The following is a 19,752-nucleotide window of genomic DNA, read 5'->3' as shown; positions in this document are numbered from 1 at the left end:
TGAATTAGGGTTTCTGATTAACTGAGGGGACAAGGTTCTCATCAAGCTTGCTCTTCTCTGACCAACATTGTCGCTGACAAGATTATCAATGATCATGTTTAGGAGGATTCCGTCATCATTTCCAGTTTAACACTTTTCCACCGGTAAACCTCGATATCCGGTATTCTCAAACTAGAATTTTAAAATAATTTTTTTCTTAAAACATTTAGGGTTTAATTTGCTTGATCATTTTAGTGTTTATTTCCCCCTCTTACACAATTTCAAATTTGATTGTCCCTTTAATCTAATTAAAACCAAATTCGAAAACTACTAGCAGGTAAAAATTCCAAAAATGATTAAGAACAAGACATCTTGTCGGGATTTGTAAGGTTGTTACCTATTCAAAATTGAGCCCCATTGGGCCCACTTTTACTTTTCATCGCAATCCAGTCTTTAACAGACAAATCCAGCCACTACATTGCAACCAATGATGAGTTTTAACCAATTCCAGCCCCAATGGGCAATTCACAAACTAAAATTAAAATCTAGTTAAAACAAATTGGTTATATTTCAAGAAAAACATTAAAATATAATAATATATATTTGTATTGTAAATAACCAAACAAATTTTATAAACAGAGTTTAATATGTGATCATTAATCAAATGGACTTGATCAATATTATTAAATTCAAAATGCCCATAAGCACGTGTTAAGAATATACATTAATAAAACAAATTATATCGAAATCGTAAGGATAAGAATATTTTTTTAGATTGATTATAATTGGACACCAAGGGGAAAATTGAAATTGGAAGAATCAAATAAAATTAAAAAATAACTAGGGAACATGGACAACGACCAGATTATTATTGTAAAAAAAAGCAATTGAAGAGTGAAAACATACATTAATAATTAATTAAATATACCCACATTTGAAATTGAGACGAAAAACTCTATAATATCTCATTTCATGTGATAGACTTAAATTCCAGAAAGTCCTTATCACTTCAGATGTTCAAATAGAAAACGATTTTCCCCCCTTTCCAAGCTTATATTTTTAAGGAAATATCCGAAAAATTGCACAATAAAATATTTGTGAGATTATTTCTTTTTCAAAACAAATGCACTTAAAAAATAAGCAGTGGAAACATAGCAGAAGAATGTGGTTCGTTAGAAAAGCAAATCAAATTCTTGAAAATCAATAAGTAAGCTAAAATTATGAAATTAAAAAAATCAATACAACATATAATTTAAATCTTTATACAATGCGTTTAATTAATGCACGAAACGTGAAAATTCGTCTCTTTAAGCTCTCGACTCTTTTTCAGCTAATTATGACCGACTCCTAGAGCGACGTCGTCTACTCCTACTTCTGCTTCGTGAGACGGATCTCCTTCTCCGTGATACGGATCTCCTTCTCGTAGAACGACTTCTCCTGCGAGATCTAGATCTAGATCTGCTTCTAGACCTGGTCCTGGCCCGTCCACCTCTCCTAGGACTAGGGGGTCTCCTGTATCCATACTTGAAGTCGGTGCAATCCCTCGAAAAATGACCCTTCTCCCCGCATTGATAGCACCGCATGCTAGGATCAAATCCTCGTCGGCCACGTCCCTTTGTTCGTGGCCGAGCAACGGTCACACGAACTCTTCTCCCACACATCTCCTCTCCATCTGTAGCTCTGCAAGCATCATATGCATCATCCTTATGCTTGAAAACAACAAATGCAAAGCAAGGGGTAGATTTAGCCAGCCATACTTCTATCAAAGGACCGTATTTTGAGAAAACTTTCTCTAGTTCCCGTTTCTCCGATCTGCTGTCTAAATCTGCAACATGGAGTCGGTGACCATCCAGATCTGGGGACTGGGATCTGCTGTAGGATCGGCTGCGCCTTCGGTTCCTGGATCTGGACCTAGATCGTGACCTTGACCTGGATGATCTGCTGCGTGACCGGCTTTTCTTACCTTCAGCACTCCTTGAGCGACTTCTGCTCCGTGAAGACCCCATCTTAAGATTAAATCAATTCTCTGAAATAAAGATTGTTCTGACAGATATTCAAACCAGAACAGAAGTTTTAAATACCAGCCGATACGGTTTTAATTTGACAAATTCCAGTTAATTGGGCATCTTTGTCTATTTGATAAATATTAATTATCAACAGGGGTGCATAAAATTCCCTCCTATACTATCCCTAATGTTGATTGATTGATATTAGGGGTAGAAATTAATCATGTTGTTATTGTAAACAATTGGAAGCATTACATCAAGTTGAAGAACAGTGTCTATTTTTCTGTATAACATAATTTATCTCTTATCTTGATTACTGATATTAACATCCAATCCCAATTGGGATCAGAACAGAAATTAAATGTACCCTTGATGATAAAACTTGCAACAACCTGAAAACCGGATCCGTCCTAGTATATGTACCTCTAATGAAAAAGTAGGGTAGATAATCTAGCCTTAAATCCACCTGGCAGGATTTATTAATCGTGCGATTTGGCTTCAACGAAGCAGCAATTATGTCTGATGTAGGTCCTGGGAACAGGGGAAGGCAGGCGGCCATGAGCCACCACTATTTCCCCTTCCGTGCCACATATTAGCTTTTTTCTCTTCAAGCAGCCATGAGCCACCACTATTTCCCTTTCCGTACCACCGCATTTGACTCTTCCAGGCAAAACTACTTTTTTAAATGATATATTTAGGGCCTTTAAAGTGTAATTCTAAAAAATCCAGTTGTGTCATGCAAAAAAGTACAACTCAAACCATTTTTTCAATTATACTTAAGATTAATATTTTGTGTGTTGAATTCTTAAACTGTTTTTGACAAATTTGACTGAGTATTGCATCTTGAAATATCACAAAGTTGGTTAATGATTGATTTTAAGATGGATTTAGTATTATGAGTCAGTAATTGAATAATCATTAGACTTTGTGATATTTCAAGATGCAATACTCAGTCAAATTTGTCAAAAATTTCATTGTAAAATAACTTAATTAGTCACATGAAAAAACACCCTTAAACAATGTGTAAAATTGTAATAAGAAATTATGTAATGCCAATGGAAATGGAAATATATTTTTTATAGAGTAATATATATGAGTGAAAAAATAGTAAGTGCAGCACTAAGGTAGCAATATTTTTACATACTATAAGAGTAATTTTCTGTTTTGAGCACTTAAAATACTCACTTTTAATGCTTATTTCTTTATAAAACTTACTCACTACGTTTTGCTTGGTACTATACCCAATTTTATTCAGACTTTGACCCCCCCTTTTTAAAAAGCTGGATCCGCCCCTGTTTGGTTGGATTCACAACAGGCTCCTTGGTTGGATTCACAACAGGCTCCTGGGTTGGATTCACATGGCTCCAAGGTTGGATTCACACGAGGCTCCTCTGTTGAAGTGTACTGCAGCTGTGCCGGTTGATAAAAAATTACCAGTTAAAATGTTTGATTTAGTTAATTTGATCTCCTCTTTCATGTATACAACAGCAAAAACATGGAGTATATACTTGGCAGTATATAAATCACTTCACTGTCACACCTACAACAAAGGAACTACAGCGAAGATATAAGGAGTATTTACTTTGGAGGTACGTAATTACTCCACCCTTGCACCTACAACAGAGTTTCTACAGCAGAGATATGTAGAATATATACTATGGTGGTTTGTATTTACTCCGCTATCACACCTGCCTACGACAAAGGAGATCTATCAGAAAATACAATCTAGAATATAAGTTACAGATATGCAGTAAGGAAGTTCTTTAGGAAAGTGCTCCGTGTATTGAGTAAAAGATGCTTGTTTTTCACAATAAAACCACTCTGTGAGCACACATATGAACCTCATTCGTCAACAGTTTAAGCAAAACTGAATAGGTTCACTTATATTTGTTGACGAGGGACACAATATCAAAATGTCTGACATTATTTTGATGACATTATTGTCCGACAAAATTCCTGCTATCAGAAAAAAGGCAAATCTCTGACCATATAGATACAAAATAATCAAAGTCCTACAAAATCTTCTCTGTCAGAAACAAGGTGGAGCTTTGATGGCATGGCTATAAAATATCCCATGAAGTTTCTTCTCCAAATCTTCGCCATATACAAAAAATACCAAATCATGGTGGAGGAGGGAGGGAGTCCAGAGTTCCTCAAATAGTAAGCACCGCCACCCAAATCTGTTTTGCGGCAAGTGCCCTCCTCAATTGGTAATCTCCACCACCTCAATTAGTAATCACCGTAAAATTTTGTTTTCTGTGATTTGAATTTAATGGCATGCACTTTTAACACAATTTTCGACATCTATCGGGGTTATATGGCATCTGTATTGACTTAAACTAAATTTTCAAATTATTTTCAGATTTGTTTGGTCAACAAAAACTGAGAATCAAGGAACAGTTCATTTTAGCCGAATCTTAGATCCAATTCGCCACTTTAATGACTGCATTTCATGATTGGCGTCAAGATACAAAAAAGGTCAGGCTGCCTGTTTACTAAAAATTATCTCATTGCGCCCAAAGTAATATCAATCTCCATTTAAAAGATATTTTCTAAAAACCTTTACAGTGTTTAGATTTTTGTATTCGCCAACTCGAGTTCAACATCTACAACAAAACTAATTATATGCATAGAAAGGACTTAAAACTTACTAAAAATTATCTCATCACGCCCAAAGTAATATCAATCTCCATTTAAAAGATACTTCAAAAAACCTTTACAGTGTTTAGATTTTGTATTCGCCTACTCGAGTTCAAAATCTACAACAAAACTAATTATATGCATAGAAAGAACATAACATTTTAAAAAATTAGTCTCATTACACCAACTACTGAAAATGAAGTATTTAGTCCACTAATAATGGGTTAAAGTTTCTTCTCTATATAAGGAGTTTAAAACAACATTCAGAGGAAAATGCTGCAAACATTCTTAAAGCGAAACTTGAAACTAAAAAACGTAATACATTTCTAGCATTTAGTGTGGCATATTTATTGATTTATTTTCGAAACTAAGGAGCATTAAAGAAAGCTTTAACAATACTGTACACCATAGGGCCATTAAAAGAGGTCAATATGGTCTTATTTCTAAGAAATAAACGATTTAATTTTATGCTTTTTGGGCTGATTACTATTTGAGGTGGTGGAGATTTCCAATTGAGGAGCGCGCTTGGGTGGCGGTGATTACTATTTGAGGAACTCTGGACTCCCTCCCTCGGTGGAGATCGAATGTTATCTGGGCATAGACTTTATCTCCAAATTACTTGTGTCCAAATATATATTCAGTAAGATTTAAAAAAGAAATACGAAACATTTTGATTGAATATTAATGTTTGTAGTTCAATACAGTAATTGAAAATTGAAAATGCTGGACTATTTATTACGCAACAAAACCAAAATAAAACATTAAAACTGCAGCAGTTTTGCCGCATGCTAGAAGTTCTTTATTCTAAAATGGCGGGAGCCATCGACCGGTCCGACTATCGACAAGTGTTATATATTCTTTCCAAATTTTATCAAATTAATTTTCTTAAATCTAATTCAATAAAACTTAAATTCAGTTGTTCTATGGAAAATAAAATATTTTTTTTCAGAAACCAGGCTTTCTCAACTACGTTTCTGTGTTACTATTTGTGTCCACCGCTCGACGCGCCATCTATTCTATCAGTATCCTCGTGCGAGATCCATGAATTCTGTTTAATCGCTTTCTGCAACCAAATATTTTCCGAAATCCACTAACATCCCCGTGATTTGGGGATTAAATTAACTTACTGTCACAATGGAGAATGCCTACGGTATAGGTATCACTAATCGCTATGCTATGTTCATCGATGACGATGAGAGGGACCCCCTTGACATCTTAAAGGAGGCGGAGACCGACAAGAACAAGGTGAAGAAGGTTGAGGGAGTGAAGCCTGCTGCCAAGGTTGCCCCTAAAGCTGTTGCAAAGAAGGAGCCAGCCAAGAAGGAAAATGATAACTCAGGTAATTAATGTTAAGTATAAATGATTTGTTTGTCAGCTGAATAATATCGTTTGCGATGATTTGTTAAACCCCCTGTATTAGACTTAAGTTTTCATTTTAACAATTTCAATAAGTTTTTTTGTTTTGTTTACAGCAGTTGAGCTATTTATTTTATTCTGAAGTTAAAAAAAATATTTCTAAACCAAGTGCGTTTTAGTGGTCACAGTAATAATGATCGATTTTTCTTTTCTCAGCAGATTTATATAGTGATAATCTAACACTTGGATATGTGACAGTTCTAAAAATTCATTATTTTTGTTGTAGATAAGGAAAACCAGAGAAACAACCAGAGATATGAGGGTAAGCGCGTCCTGGACGCCAGGAGAGCGCAGGAGGGACCCAGAGAGGAGCGCAACAACCGGATAAACCAGGAAGGAGGACCCAGGAGAGATGTCGACGATGAGAACCGAGGACGTGGACGTGGTGGTGGCGGACCACGTGGAGGACGTGGAATGGGACGAGGAAGAGGAGACGGAGCACCGCGTGGACGTGATGGACCTGGGCGTGGTGGAAAGCGTGAGTACGAACGCAAGTCCGGTGACTCCAGAACGTAAGTCAATTTTCTATTACATTCGAATCATTCGAAGCGAAATTTGATAAATTCAAAGATGTGTACAATCACGTTTTTATTTTTTTTGGGGGGCCGAATGAGAACTTAAAGCCCTCTCTGAATACGATTAAAGTAACATTAATCTTTTCAATTTTTTAAACCATTTTTCTTATGGGTCTAAAATTTTATGTGCCTGAAATTCATGACTGAATTAATGAACTGCACCAAATTAAAAACTAATTAAATCTCAATGTCGATTGTCGGATTGTTGGCGCATCTTGTAAATATAGAAATCTAATTCTCCCCAGGGGAATCAAGGCTGAAGAGAAGAAAGGAGGAAGCGGAAAAGGAAACTGGGGAACTATTGAGGATGATATTAAGGCCAAGGTAGGGTTAATTTCAATTTTATTATTAATTTATTTTCGGATTTATTTATCTAAAATCGGTTCAAATATTTTTATGTTGTTACTAGGAATCTGAGGAGGGTACTCTTAACACCTCTGTTGAGGAGGGAGGAGCCCCTGCTGATGAGAACGAGGAGAAGAGAGATGACGGAGAAGATGAGGTAAAAAAAATAGTTCATCTGTAAGAACAGTGAAAACCAGAAAACTATGGAATAGTAAGACGACATTATAGCAATAATTAAGTGTATTTGATGGTTTTGCAAAGAAAAAAGTTTTACCAAATAACTTATTTTGTGAAATTGGTCTGTTTACACTGCACAATTGCTGTGTTTCATGGTCATTGAACTTTTTAAAGTTAAAACGAAGTTCTAAAAGTCGTCGTACTATTCCTGAGTGTTTTGGGTATCGCTGTAGGGTGATAATCTTGGGTACTCCATTTGATCTGATTTAATATCATGGTTTAGCATCAAAGTTGCGCCTCGATAACAAAAAATCTGTTTTAATCTTATTAAAGCTTCAGTCTTCATTAAGAAATAATAATGCAAAACTTGTTCAACGATTTGCGTAGCGAGTTTAATTTTGTTATTCTAATCTACATTTGGTTTAAAATGTACACATCCAAATTAAAATTCCGATTTTATTAAGAAATATTAATTATTAAATACACATTCTATATCCAGAACTGTTTATATTTATGTGAGAGGAGTATACACTTATTTCAGGGATGTTAAGTCTGAATTACACGAACATAGTTTAAAATGCTGATTTCTATTTAGGGTCCCAAGGAGGAGGAGGTTAAGGAACTCACTCTGGATGAATGGAAAGCTCTTCAAACCAAAGCTGAGCAGCCTAAATTTAATCTAAGAAAGGCCGGAGAGGGGTAAGTTTTTTTTAATTTAAGACGGACATTTTGATAGCAACGTTTATGCTATTGTTAAATAGCAACTTAATGTATGATTACGACTTGTATTTTAGTCTATTGTGGAACGTACGCGGAATTCGGATGCAAAATTGAGATTTTGAACTTTGAAGTATTAAAGTTTCAAATAATAGTTACCTCAGAACATTTTAACATTACATAAAATTGAAGAATTTTATCAATAAAAAAATACAAAGGTTAAGAAGCAGAATAACTCATCATTGTTTTGTTTACGAGCGAGCTAATTGCTATGTAGATATTACTACCTAATTTTTAAAGGAAACTAATAAATTATGGGAAAACGATCAACAAATAAAGAAACGCATGTTACTCTAAAATTCAATTTCGTCAACACAAATTGTTCCTTAATCGATATTTTTTGAATTTCTCTTTTTGTTACAAAACTCGCTGATTTAACATAAACTGTCATAATTAAAACAGTAACTTTTTTTTTGCCTTCTAAAGCCTAAACTTATGTTTAAACTTTTAACCATCGGTAGAAAACGTAAATATCTGATATTGATGACCTCACAGACAAATTTTTTGCGAGATATTAGAAATCCTCTATTCCCCCTGTAAATGTTAGTTTTAGCACTTGAATTAGGAAAATAAATGTTACATAAACTTCCACAATTTAATTGATAACTAAGGCTTCTTCTCTTACATTATTATATATTTATTGGAACTTGAATTTCTAGATCTGATATCGACCCCAAGTGGAAGAAGGCGGCTGCCTACAAGAAGGAGAAGGAAGGACAGGAAGATGAGGAGGAGGAAGAGGAGAACGTAAGTTGAAACTTATCTCAAATCTTAACACATTAAATGTAACTGCGGTATTTAGGCCAAGCATTTTGGCATTCTTAACTGAGATAAATATGCTAATTCAGAGTTTTCAAGGGTGCCAATATTGAATCAAAAAATGTTTTAGATTGGTAAAGAGTAATGAATTATTATAATAGCAAAAACAAATGTTATCAAATTTTATGGATAGAGCGCACTGTTCGTGCACAATATATTTGTTTTTCTTCGGAATCAATCCAGTTTTTTTCTTTTTTTTTACAACTTAATTAATTTAAGCTGAAATTTGAGAAGAAAACTAAAGATTTAAATATTTAAAGCAATTTCTTGCGACCGCCAAATTAATTCACTTAAATTCACCAACCACACTTGACAAATTTGAACTTTTTATAAACGTCACAAACAATAGGAGGACGAACTTTATTTTTAAAAATATTTTCTTTCTTATACCTTTTAATAAAACTTGTACGTACATTTTTTGATCTTGTTGGTTTAGGATAAATTCATTAAACTTTTTCAGTATGTGTATCCTCAGCGCGCTAACAGGCAGAAGCATCTGCTTGACATAGACTTCCATTTCGCTGACCAGCAGGCTATGCGTGGAGGAGGACGCGGCAGAGGCCGTGGTCGTGGCGGAGACCGTGGAGATAGAGGTGGAGACCGTGAAGATCGCGGCGGATACCGTGGTGATCGCGGTGACCGTGCTGAGCGCGGAGAGCGTGCTGAGCGCGGAGACCGCGCTGAGCGAGGAGACCGCGGCCGTGGTCGTGGAGGTAACCGTGGAGGACCTCCTCGTGAGGGAGAGGGACCACCAAGACGTGGAGGAAGGGTAAGTTTAACTATCAATTAGTTATTAATTACTCCTCGTAAACATTTTTGATTTATTTTAATTTTATTTATTGAAGGGCGGACGTGGCGGAAGCCAGCAGTTCAGCCTGGACGACCAGAAGGCGTTCCCTGCCCTGGGATAAACCCAGGTATTTCAACTCAAATAAACTTCAAGAAATTTTAAGTATTTTTTCGTGATTACATCTCCAACAATCTTGAAATGAACTTTAAGATCAATTAGGAAAATAATAATTTAATACTCTTGTATATCTATTACATTAGAAACCTATTTAATTTTGCGTATTTCTAGGAAAAATACCAAGAAAATTTCAAGTTTTCTTAAGCATACAGGTAAGAGAAAAGGATTTAACATTTTTTTTTCAAAAATAGATTTTTTTAGTTCGCAATTCATCTGAAAATCTTAAATATCTTCTTATTTTAGAGCGGTTTGCTGATCCTATATCGTGGAATATTCAAGAAAAACATAATTAATCAACATCTTGCCTCGGAGATTTTATGTTCTTCTACAAATTGTATTTTTTTCTCTTAAACATGAAAATCAAGTGGAAAGCGATTCATCCAGAACTATATGTATATTTTGTACGGATCCAAAAAGGTTTCTTTTAATCCAATCCTACCTGGGATGAAGAACATGGTCTTGTGTTCCATCAGACCCTGTTTTCCATCTTTAGTATTAATTCTGTTAATCGCATTGTTTTTATTGTAAAGCCCGATTATTCTGTAGTCAATAAAACATTGCTTTTTAAAACTAAAGAATATTAATGAGAGCACCCGATTGGTAGTTGCGAGGTTCATGTCTGGTAAATTTGATTTGTCCTTTTGTTCGGAATCGGAAGCTTGCATCCACTTCTCTTACATTATACAGGGTTACCCGTTCAAAAAAGAATAAAAAACATAATTGGTTCTTCGTTTTCTGCAACGTTTCCTGTAATTGTCTTTTTTTAAAGATCAATCCTTCACTAATAGAATTATTTCTCAATTATCTACGCTGAGCTTGGGAAAAATACATGTGTGATAATAAAAATACAGAACATTGAAGATTAAAATCATTCACGAAATGTTTGGTAAGTTGTATAAAATATATCTCAACGAATTTTAGTTTTGTGGATTTTTATCAATTTACCAGATAAAATGGTTTATATAGAATTTTTCCTTTTTTAATCTGGAACACCAAGTCTTCACATAACACGATGCGTGTAATTATAGCGAAGAGTTTAAGGAATATTGGGGAATAAAGGGAGTACAAGGTATATCGGGGAATACATTGAGTTGGAGGAATATTGGAGAACATATGGAGGAATTTTGGAGAATACACTAAGTTTAAAGAATGTTGGAAAATACAGAGAGATGGAGGAATATCGGAGAGAACAGGACGTCGGAGCAATAATGGAGAATACAGGGAGTAAGAGGAATACTGGAGAACACGGAGCTTGATGAATATTGGAGAATAAAGGGAGCTTAAGGAATGAATATAGGGAGTTGAAGGAATATTAGAGAATACAGGGAGTCTAAGGAATATTGGAGAGTACAGTGAGTTGGAGGAATATCCCTGCAAACGTTTAGTCTTCGGCTCCTCCGACAAACCGATGGCGAACATTAAGTCCAGAATTAAGGCCAATTTCTTATTCATGTTACCATAGGTACAACTATAGGCCGTATCTATCTATCTACACTGCTCTGGTAAAGCGTAACCATAGTGTGACTATGGTTCTACCTATGGTAGAACGTCTAAGAAATTGGTCATTACTTACCCGCTAACTTTGCCATCGGTACATAAAGTCGGTAAAAATGTTTCCTGGGATTAGAGAAAACAGAGAGTTGAAGGAATATTGAAGAAAACAGGAAGCTGGAAGACAGGCGCGTACACAGGATTTTAGCCAGGGGGGGGAAATTTTTTTTTGCCCCCCCTTGGAATTGTTTTGTGCAAAAAGTCAATTAACACCAAAAAGATTACATTTTTGGGTGTTACTAACCTTATAGAGTCTAAAATTTATTCCTTTGCTCGAAAAACTAACTTTATAAATTTATAAATGTATCACTTAACTCCATCACAGCTAACTAAATCAAAAATCACAGCATCATTAAAAATTCATATTTTCAATAATAAACGAAATTTCTTCTGAAATATTTAGATAGAATTTACTCCATCTACATATTCACCAACTCTATAAAGCTTCAATTTTCTTGGATTTGCTTGCACAAACATTTTCAATGATTTTCTCAGACAGTGAGCCATAAGTGCAAGATCGTTAAGTCTGCTCTCCGTCATAGTACATCTTGTGTAATGAAGTATTCTCTTTAGAAGGCTAAAACTTCTCTTTCCTTCATTCAATCTTATTGTCATCATTGCATAAAGGGGAACTTGAAATTACGCTTAATATCTCTTTATGGAATTATAAAGGAATTGAGTCTATGCCACAAACTCTGATTTTCTAATCACTATATCTTTGGAACCAAATGTTGTGACCTTATATTTCAAACTATGAATTCTGTTAGATCCAATCTTCTGAATTTGAAATATCGAAGGTTTACAACATCAGGTTCCCAAGATTCAAATATTTGAGTTTGTGCCAAAGACACAATTCCTTTATTAATTGACTGTAAGAAAAAATAGAAAAATAGAAAATAGAATACCTTTATTACATCTTCCATCATGTTATAAGCATCTAATATGTCGAGGTCTCTTTTTTGCAAAAGTTTTAGTTTAAAGTATCTTAAAATTTTGTGTTAAGAAGTGAATTTAGACAAATCCTTAGTCTTTATTGTCAGGTGTTACTCTTTAAATTTGTTTCCTTTAAATTTTGTATTTTCCAGGGGGGTGGCAGGGCCCCCCCTGGAACTCCCAGGGGGGGAAGAGGACTACTGCCCCCCCTATGTACGTCACTGCTGGAAGAATATTTGAGAAAACATAAAGTTTGAAGAATATTGGAAGATACAGAGAGTTGGAGGAATATTGGAGAATACAGGGAGTTGGAAGAATATTGGAGAATACAGAGAGTTGGAGGAATATTGGAAGATACAGAGAGTTGGAGGAATATTGGAGAATACAGGGAGTTGGAAGAATATTGGAGAATACAGAGAGTTGGAGGAATATTGGAAGATACAGAGAGTTGGAGGAATATTGGAGAATTCAGGGAGTTTGAAGAATATTGGAAGATACAGGGAGTTGGAAGAATATTGGAGAATACAGGGAGTTGGAAGAATATTGGAAGATACAGAGAGTTGGAGGAATATTGGAGAATACAGGGAGTTGGAGGAATATTGGAGAATACAGGGAGTTGGAGGAATATTGGAGAATACAGGGAGTTGGAAGAATATTGGAGAAAACAGGAAGCTGGAGGAATGTTAGTAATCTTCGACAAATCTACAATTTATTAGCACATATCTTTAAGGCCATAATTTAAAGGATGTAGATAAAATCAACCTGCAGATCTTCAAAAATTATTGAGTTTCATGTCGTCATTAAAGTCTCATTTTTTGTGGGTAACCCTGTATGGTTAATGTTTACTCAGACATTTGAGCCCGTTCTCTCCATAATAATGTTTAAACAGTGGTCGTGTTGTTCACGTACTTTGGGGGACGATAGTTTGGTCGCTAGATGTCTCTCGTAAGAACTATCTATCTATCAGATAAGAACTTTGCGTAACTTATTTTTAAGAACATTTTCGATTTTGTAGAAAAAAGACGACCGAAAATTTTTGGCTTCGCAAAAAGCCTTGGCGGGGGGGGGGCGGTAACTTTTAAACCAAAATATCCTTCTAAAATTTTATAACTCAAATATTAAGCTATTATTCAACTTTTTCATGTTTTCTGAATATCTCTGTTCAAATTCCGGATAGTTTTGCGGCATTCGCTCTTCAGCACCGCTCGCTATTATGAAACAGAAAAATAAAAGGTGCAATCAAAACGTTTCTAAATGTTCTTATTGAGTTTGTTAATGATACGCACTACACGTTTCAAGGGTGGTGGATTAGTTTAATGTTTTTCTTCTTATAAATCTAAGAGAATCTTTTCACAAATAGTGTGAAAGAATGAGACTTCATTCAGCTCAGATAAGACTGTACGGAATTTAAATTCATGATTCCTTGTTAGGGTCTGTCCTAGTGAACGATTTTTGGACCCCCCCAGGCCCCCCCCCNTGGTGTACCCATAGGGCAGTTCCTCCCTAAATAACAAAAAAATAAATAATAATAAATTTGCTGAAAAATAAATGGCCATGTACAAAATTGATAGGAGGGGGTGGGAGGCTGGGGGGGGGGTCCAAATATCGTTCTCTTGGAATGTACCCCTTGTTACTGTAATTCGATTCTTTCGTACGAAAATCAATAAAAAATCCGCTTAAAAACTAAATTTAAGAAAAAAGACCTAATTTAACCTTAGGATCGTCATTTTCTAAGAGTTTCAGGTCTTCGTGTCGTTTTTACAGTTCCTTCTTTTGTACGGGTAACCCTGTACCTAGGTTCGTATGATGGGTCTGTCCTAGAGAACACGTTTTGGATTCCCCCGGGCCCTCCCTCCCCCCTCGCCCTAACTATTTTGTACATGACATCGATTTTGACATAATCCAAAATTTAAACAAATTACCTCATGGTCAGGTTAGATTTTGTTGGAGCCAATTAACAAATGAGATCCATCAAATGATTCGAGGGGGGGGCTTATAAGTTTACATTAGGAAATTATCCGTTTGTGTTAGTTTGTGTAAGGATTACTTTAAATCTTGCTTAAACCGGGGGACCAGTTTATCTAGACCCCAAAGACATATTTTTACAGGCCATTTTTCTATCGATATTGTGTTAATTAATTGTTATTTATTAGATTAAAGATGGAAGTAGAGACAGACGTTGACCGCCCCGATATTAAAGTATTTATACTTACTCTTTAAAATTTTATTTAGATAGTCGATTACTCAAGTTTTACAAGATTTTAACATATATACAATATACATTATATATACAATATACATCTACATTATAAATAATTTACATTCACCAGTAAACAAAATTACAAGTATTCCTCGTTATACTTTTAAACTCATTTTTAAATATAAACCCTCTTTTAGAATCTTATCCATTTTTATGTTTACTTTGTTATAAGTTTTAATATTGTTTTTAGTAATGTAAAATTTTATGAAGGATGAAGAGAAGAACGGAGACGAGAAGAACGGAGAAGAGAAGACCGGAGTGGAGAAGAACGGAGGAGGTGATACGGAAGACCAGATGGATACCGAGGCAACTAGTCCTGATGCGTCCGGACGAGATTTTAGTTCCGAAAATTACAAAATTGAATTACAAAACCTTCCAAAATATTTTGGTATGGGCCAGATGAAAAAACTTGTGAATAATAAGCTCAAGCTAAATGCACACAAGCTTAAACCCTGTGGATCTAGTTATATGTTTGTCTGCTTCAGGTAGATAAGATCTTTTGGATCTAATATTTTAGGACATAACACTTGATATTTTAAGAATTAACAGGGGTTAATTAGCACACTACTTATTTTGTATCGAAGCTCTTTTCAAAGACTTTAAAAATTGGGTTTCAATCTGGATTTTACCGGGGGTTGTCATAAAATCATTTTACTGTAATATATTGACTTTAGGAATGAAGAGGACAAGGAGAAGTATTTAACATGATGTATTCAGGAATGACGAGGATAAGGAGAAGTATTTTACATGATGTATTCAGGAATGAAGAGGACAAGGAGAAGGCTCTGCTGGTCCTGGACGGGTTCATGTTCAAGGGGAACAAGCTCAAGGCTGTCAGGTGAAAATTCGCCTAATTTGAACTTTAAAAGAAAATAATTATTCCATGTTAAAATACCAAAAAATGGCTTAAAGAGACTGTTGGCGTAATTCAAAGTGGTATTAAAAAGTTGCATGCCCGATTTACAACTTTATCTTATTTTTTTAAAGAAAAAATGAAAAACAAGATTGAAGTGAAATTTTGTTAAACTTTTACTTCAATAAATTAAAATTTAATATTCTGTGATGTAAACTTAATTGATTTCTTTAAAATCTAAAATCAAATACATATATATTTTAGTGCAAAGGCTGCAGCAGATCCATACAAACAAAAGGTAATTAAGGACATCTTAACCTTCATTTTTCTTTTTTATCTTATCTTTCATTTTATATTTATTTTCCAGAAAAAATTAACATTTTGAAAATTTTTGAAGATTTCATAACTTAGTGAAGTTATGAAGGGGCCTTGTTCTTGGATTGAGTGCGACTCCTAAAAAAATGTTCTCTTCTGATAATTGTTTTTTGAATGTTTGTTAGACCCAACAACCTCGTGAGATGGCTGATGATAGACCTCTAGAAGAGAGAATACAAGAGGCACTCTGTCCCTTCGCTAAACTCAGGAAAAATAAACCTATTTATTTTAAATGTTTAACAGTTTTGCGCAGGGGTGTATATTTAAAAAAATCATTTTTCTTCCCCCTCCTTTTCAAGGGAAAATCAATGACTTTTTTGGTTAAAAGTTTCCAGAGAAAAGCATTGATTCCAATATTATCTAATTTCTTTGCTTAATTAGCTTTTCCTTTATCGGGGTTCTGGCAGAATCGGAAATGATTAGACAGATTTAAGATTTATCAAAACTTTGTGTTCCACCAACTATAATCGTCTAGTTGAGACACGTTTAGGGGTCGGAACTTTTGTTTGAAGTTATGCTGATCTACAAACTCAGACTTCTCAGACAGAGTTGTTTAGTGGAATTTACTTAATCAATCGGACTTCAACCTCAGACTTCTCAGACAGAGATGTTTAGTGGAATTTACTTAATCAATCGGACGACAAAAGATACGGATTAGTTCTTTCTAAAATGATCAACAATAAACAAGTTCCGACCTCTGAGCTGAAAACTTGGATACCTTTAATCTTGATTGCTTAATCATCCACTGTGGAAACTTTTGATATTATTGTTAATCCTCTCTGTTGGATATCCCTGCTGGAATGCGAATGATAAAAGTTCCCTCATATTGATTTCGCGCGCAAATTTTATTCCTCAGCAATCTGATTGGCTGTTCGGATTCTCCAATCAATACGCTGATTGGTTAAATTTTATAAACCTTCCAGGATACAAACTAAAGACTAAATTAATTACGAGAAAAATAAAAATAGAAGGTCAAGCATTGAACTCGATATCCACAATTCTTAAGTTTTCAGCTCGGGACAATTAATTAAAAATAGAGTTTCTTAGTTATGATGACCAGTTAGCGAAGAAGCTGGAGGAGGTTGTTACTGTGGTTAAACGGTTGGGAGCTGAGATGTCTAAATGCAATCCAGGTTTAACAGAGTTTGTACGAACCAGTATAACAAAGCACGGAGTTGTTGCTCCTATTCAGGAGTTTCTAAGATCTCCGGTAACCCAGGGATACAGGAACAAGTGTGAATTTTCTATTGGATACATGAACACAGAACCTAAGAGTAATGTTACAGACACGAAGGAGGAAGAGAAACTAGACATACCTGAGACCAAACCTACAATATCAGTTGGGTTTCGTCTTGCTTCTTATAAACAAGGTTAGATATTAATTTATTAAGAATAAAGTAAAGTGAAGAACTGTGTACAGTTTACCATAAATACAATTATGTAGATAGATTTGATTACCTTTGCAAAAAATATATATTATATAAAAAGTTAAGGTATGTTTCAAAACAATTTGTTCAGGCATAGTAGAGGTTTTATTGAGTATTGTATATTTGTTTTATGTTATACTTCTAGTCAATTTAAATAGTTTTTGTTTCGATGCAAAATGTTTATACGTAGTGAAGGTTTAAGGTCTATGTATCCAGATATTTATAGTGATATTAGTAATTAATCCCTTTATATTTTAATACAAGATGTTCTGTTCAGGTTCAGTAGAGGTTGTAAGTCTGGCTAGTTTATCTTCTGCTGAACAAACTCTTCCACACATTTCCCCACAAATGATAAAAATTGGAATTCTGGTTGAACAGTTTGTTCAGGTTTCAGGTATACTATCTCCCTTCCCTAGATGGTTGGCCGGTAATTTTGAAAGATAAACACTCCTGACACTGACAGGGTTTATATATTTATCTGAAATATTCTAACTCAGTTCCCCCTCCCCTCTTTTCAACCTTTCTAGTATATTTATATTTTAACCAATTAACGGCTTCAAAGGAAATTGAAGTCTCATTAGCAAAACTCATCATTCCCTCACATTTCCAATTTTCTAGAAGTAAAAATTAGATTGAACTTGTTTTAATTTTTTTTCAATGTTTTCAGGGATTAAGTAAGGTTCAGTTGGATCAAGTAAGATCGGATTTAAAACTCTTCTTCACAGAGGGAGCTGGAAAACTGTGTAAAGTGACAAACCTCTTTCTGCATTTAGCTCCGGCTAAGAAATTACAACACGCTTTACATATCCTGTATAACACACTGTACATATCCTGTACAACTTAGTGTACATACCTTGTAATCCTGTACAACACGCTGTAATGTTTATTGTAATAATGAACTACAGTTTGATTATTTAATTTATGCATGGTTTATTGATTGATCAAATATTTTGCATTTAAATTGATGGATTGAACTCTACGAGTCTCTATATAAATCTAATGTTTAGGCCTTCTTTCAAGTGAACAGTAAGGCTGCTGAAGTACTATATGCTTGTGTTGGAGACCTAGCTGAACTACAAGATAAAGGAACCCTGGTTGATGTTTGCTGTGGAACTGGAACTATTGGACTCTGTCTAGCTAGTAGGGTCAAACAGGTCCCCAGGATATTCAGAATATGATTGGGGTAGATCTTCCCCCTCACCCCCTTAATATGCGTGCACCCGAAATTGAATTTACTCTTCCAAAAGTTTTAATTCAGAGATAAATAATCCAAATTTGTTTTCATTTCGCAGAAAATTTCATCAAAATAAAAATTGTATTTTAAAACTGAGATGTGTTTTTGTACCTTCAGATTTTATAAATAAACATTTTATAAACTTCTTCGGTAGTTTGTCCGAAAGTGTACTTTGGAATTAATTCAAATAATTATCGTTATTCATTAATTCCTCTAATTATTCTAGGTTATCGGAGTAGAATTGGTTCCAGAAGCAGTAAGAGATGCTCGGAAGAATGCTGAAAGAAACGGAATCAAAAATTGTTCTTTCTTCGCTGGTCGAGCAGAAAACATACTGGGAGAAATACTCAGAGATATTGACAGGCAGAAAAATCATGAGAAAAACGAGATTATTTTGCCGGGGTTTTATAGAAAATTATCTGCAAGGGATTCTGAGAAAGCTGGCTGACTTTTAGTGTCAATAGTTCTTTTCTTTTTCTCTTTAATATTCTTCAAATCAACCGACTAAATGTACTAGAAATTAAATTGATGTTCGGCCTAGTTTTTGTGAACAACCTCTTTTACAAGATAAGTTTTCCTGTGTTTTACCATTAAAACATTAAAATCTGATTATTGTACACTGCATTGTACATTGATACTGCATCAGATTTCTGAACGTGTCACTGCAAGATCATTATTTTAATGAGTTCTCAAATATTTTAATTTTAATTTTAGAAATTAAATTCTAGATGATATTTGTGCATCTAGTTCTGACGTAGTAGCAGTAGTCGATCCTCCCAGAGCAGGTTTACATCATAAAGCTCTGAGTGCAATCAGAAACAATCTTGCAATCAAGTAGGTTTTAGTTCTTACAAGGGTTAATTGTAAATTATTAAATTGCAAATTGAGTATTAATAAAGTCTAGATTTTAGACGTCTGGTTTATGTATCCTTTGATGCCAAACCACAGTATTTAAACGTCTGGTATATTTATCCTGTAATGCTAAACCACAGTATTTAGACGTATGTTATATGTATTCTGTAATACTAAACTACATTATTTAGACGTCTGGTATATTTATCTTGTAATGCTTAACCACAGTGTTCATACGTCTGGTATTTATATCCTGTGATGCTAAACTACAGTACTTAGAAGTCTGGTATATTAAACTTGTAATGCTTAACCACAGTGTTCATACGTCTGGTATTTATATCCTGTGATGCTAAACCACATTATTTAGACGTCTGGTATATGTATCCTGTGATGCTAAACCAGATTATTTAAACGTCTAGTATATGTATCCTGTGATGCTAAACCACCTTATTTAGACGTCTGGTATATATATATCCTGTGATGCTAAACCACATTATTTAGACGTCTGGTATTTATATCCTGTGATGCTAAACTACATTATTTAGACATCTGGTATTTATATCCTG

The 19,752-nt window shown here is 34.6% G+C and overlaps 3 protein-coding genes across 3 annotated transcripts; 2 read left to right on the top strand and 1 right to left on the bottom strand.

Moving 5' to 3' along the window:
- Positions 1-1,213: 1,213 nt before the first annotated feature.
- LOC111702961 (serine/arginine-rich splicing factor 7) lies at positions 1,214-18,902 on the bottom strand. The gene is made up of 2 exons (XM_023474789.1): positions 18,890-18,902; positions 1,214-2,005 (listed from the first exon to the last, which is right to left on the bottom strand). The coding sequence occupies exon 2, from the start codon at positions 1,983-1,985 to the stop codon at positions 1,314-1,316; it is 672 nt and encodes a 223-aa protein (XP_023330557.1). The 5' UTR covers positions 1,986-2,005; positions 18,890-18,902; the 3' UTR covers positions 1,214-1,313.
- On the top strand, positions 5,562-9,979 carry LOC111702960 (plasminogen activator inhibitor 1 RNA-binding protein). The gene is made up of 10 exons (XM_023474788.1): positions 5,562-5,964; positions 6,268-6,553; positions 6,862-6,940; positions 7,026-7,118; positions 7,734-7,837; positions 8,575-8,662; positions 9,195-9,503; positions 9,580-9,651; positions 9,813-9,853; positions 9,945-9,979. Exons 1-8 carry the CDS (start codon positions 5,760-5,762, stop codon positions 9,643-9,645), a joined length of 1,230 nt encoding a protein of 409 aa, XP_023330556.1. The 5' UTR covers positions 5,562-5,759; the 3' UTR covers positions 9,646-9,651; positions 9,813-9,853; positions 9,945-9,979.
- On the top strand, positions 13,374-19,642 carry LOC111702968 (tRNA (uracil-5-)-methyltransferase homolog A). The gene is made up of 13 exons (XM_023474798.1): positions 13,374-13,418; positions 14,339-14,384; positions 14,656-14,930; positions 15,206-15,283; positions 15,563-15,596; positions 15,799-15,881; positions 16,721-17,043; positions 17,378-17,523; positions 17,768-17,896; positions 18,108-18,254; positions 18,561-18,697; positions 19,082-19,168; positions 19,554-19,642. Exons 1-13 carry the CDS (start codon positions 13,399-13,401, stop codon positions 19,603-19,605), a joined length of 1,557 nt encoding a protein of 518 aa, XP_023330566.1. The 5' UTR covers positions 13,374-13,398; the 3' UTR covers positions 19,606-19,642.
- The last annotated feature ends 110 nt before the right edge of the window (positions 19,643-19,752 follow it).

Source organism: Eurytemora carolleeae, unplaced genomic scaffold, assembly GCF_000591075.1.
Source record: "Eurytemora carolleeae unplaced genomic scaffold, Eaff_2.0 scaffold522, whole genome shotgun sequence".
NCBI lineage: Eukaryota > Metazoa > Arthropoda > Copepoda > Calanoida > Temoridae > Eurytemora > Eurytemora carolleeae.
This window is presented reverse-complemented; position numbering and strand designations above follow the sequence as displayed.

Coding starts and splice junctions, on each gene's coding strand:
- LOC111702961 (XM_023474789.1), bottom strand. CDS start 1,985: ATGGGGTCTTCACGGAGCAGAAGTCGCTCAAGGAGTGCTGAAGGTAAG.
- LOC111702960 (XM_023474788.1), top strand. CDS start 5,760: ATGGAGAATGCCTACGGTATAGGTATCACTAATCGCTATGCTATGTTC. Junction 7,838..8,574: donor CTAAGAAAGGCCGGAGAGGG/GTAAGTTTTTTT, acceptor TTGAATTTCTAG/ATCTGATATCGACCCCAAGT. Junction 8,663..9,194: donor AGGAGGAGGAAGAGGAGAAC/GTAAGTTGAAAC, acceptor AAACTTTTTCAG/TATGTGTATCCTCAGCGCGC.
- LOC111702968 (XM_023474798.1), top strand. CDS start 13,399: ATGAAACAGAAAAATAAAAG. Junction 14,385..14,655: donor TTGACCGCCCCGATATTAAA/GTATTTATACTT, acceptor AATTTTATGAAG/GATGAAGAGAAGAACGGAGA. Junction 18,255..18,560: donor TAGCTAGTAGGGTCAAACAG/GTCCCCAGGATA, acceptor TAATTATTCTAG/GTTATCGGAGTAGAATTGGT.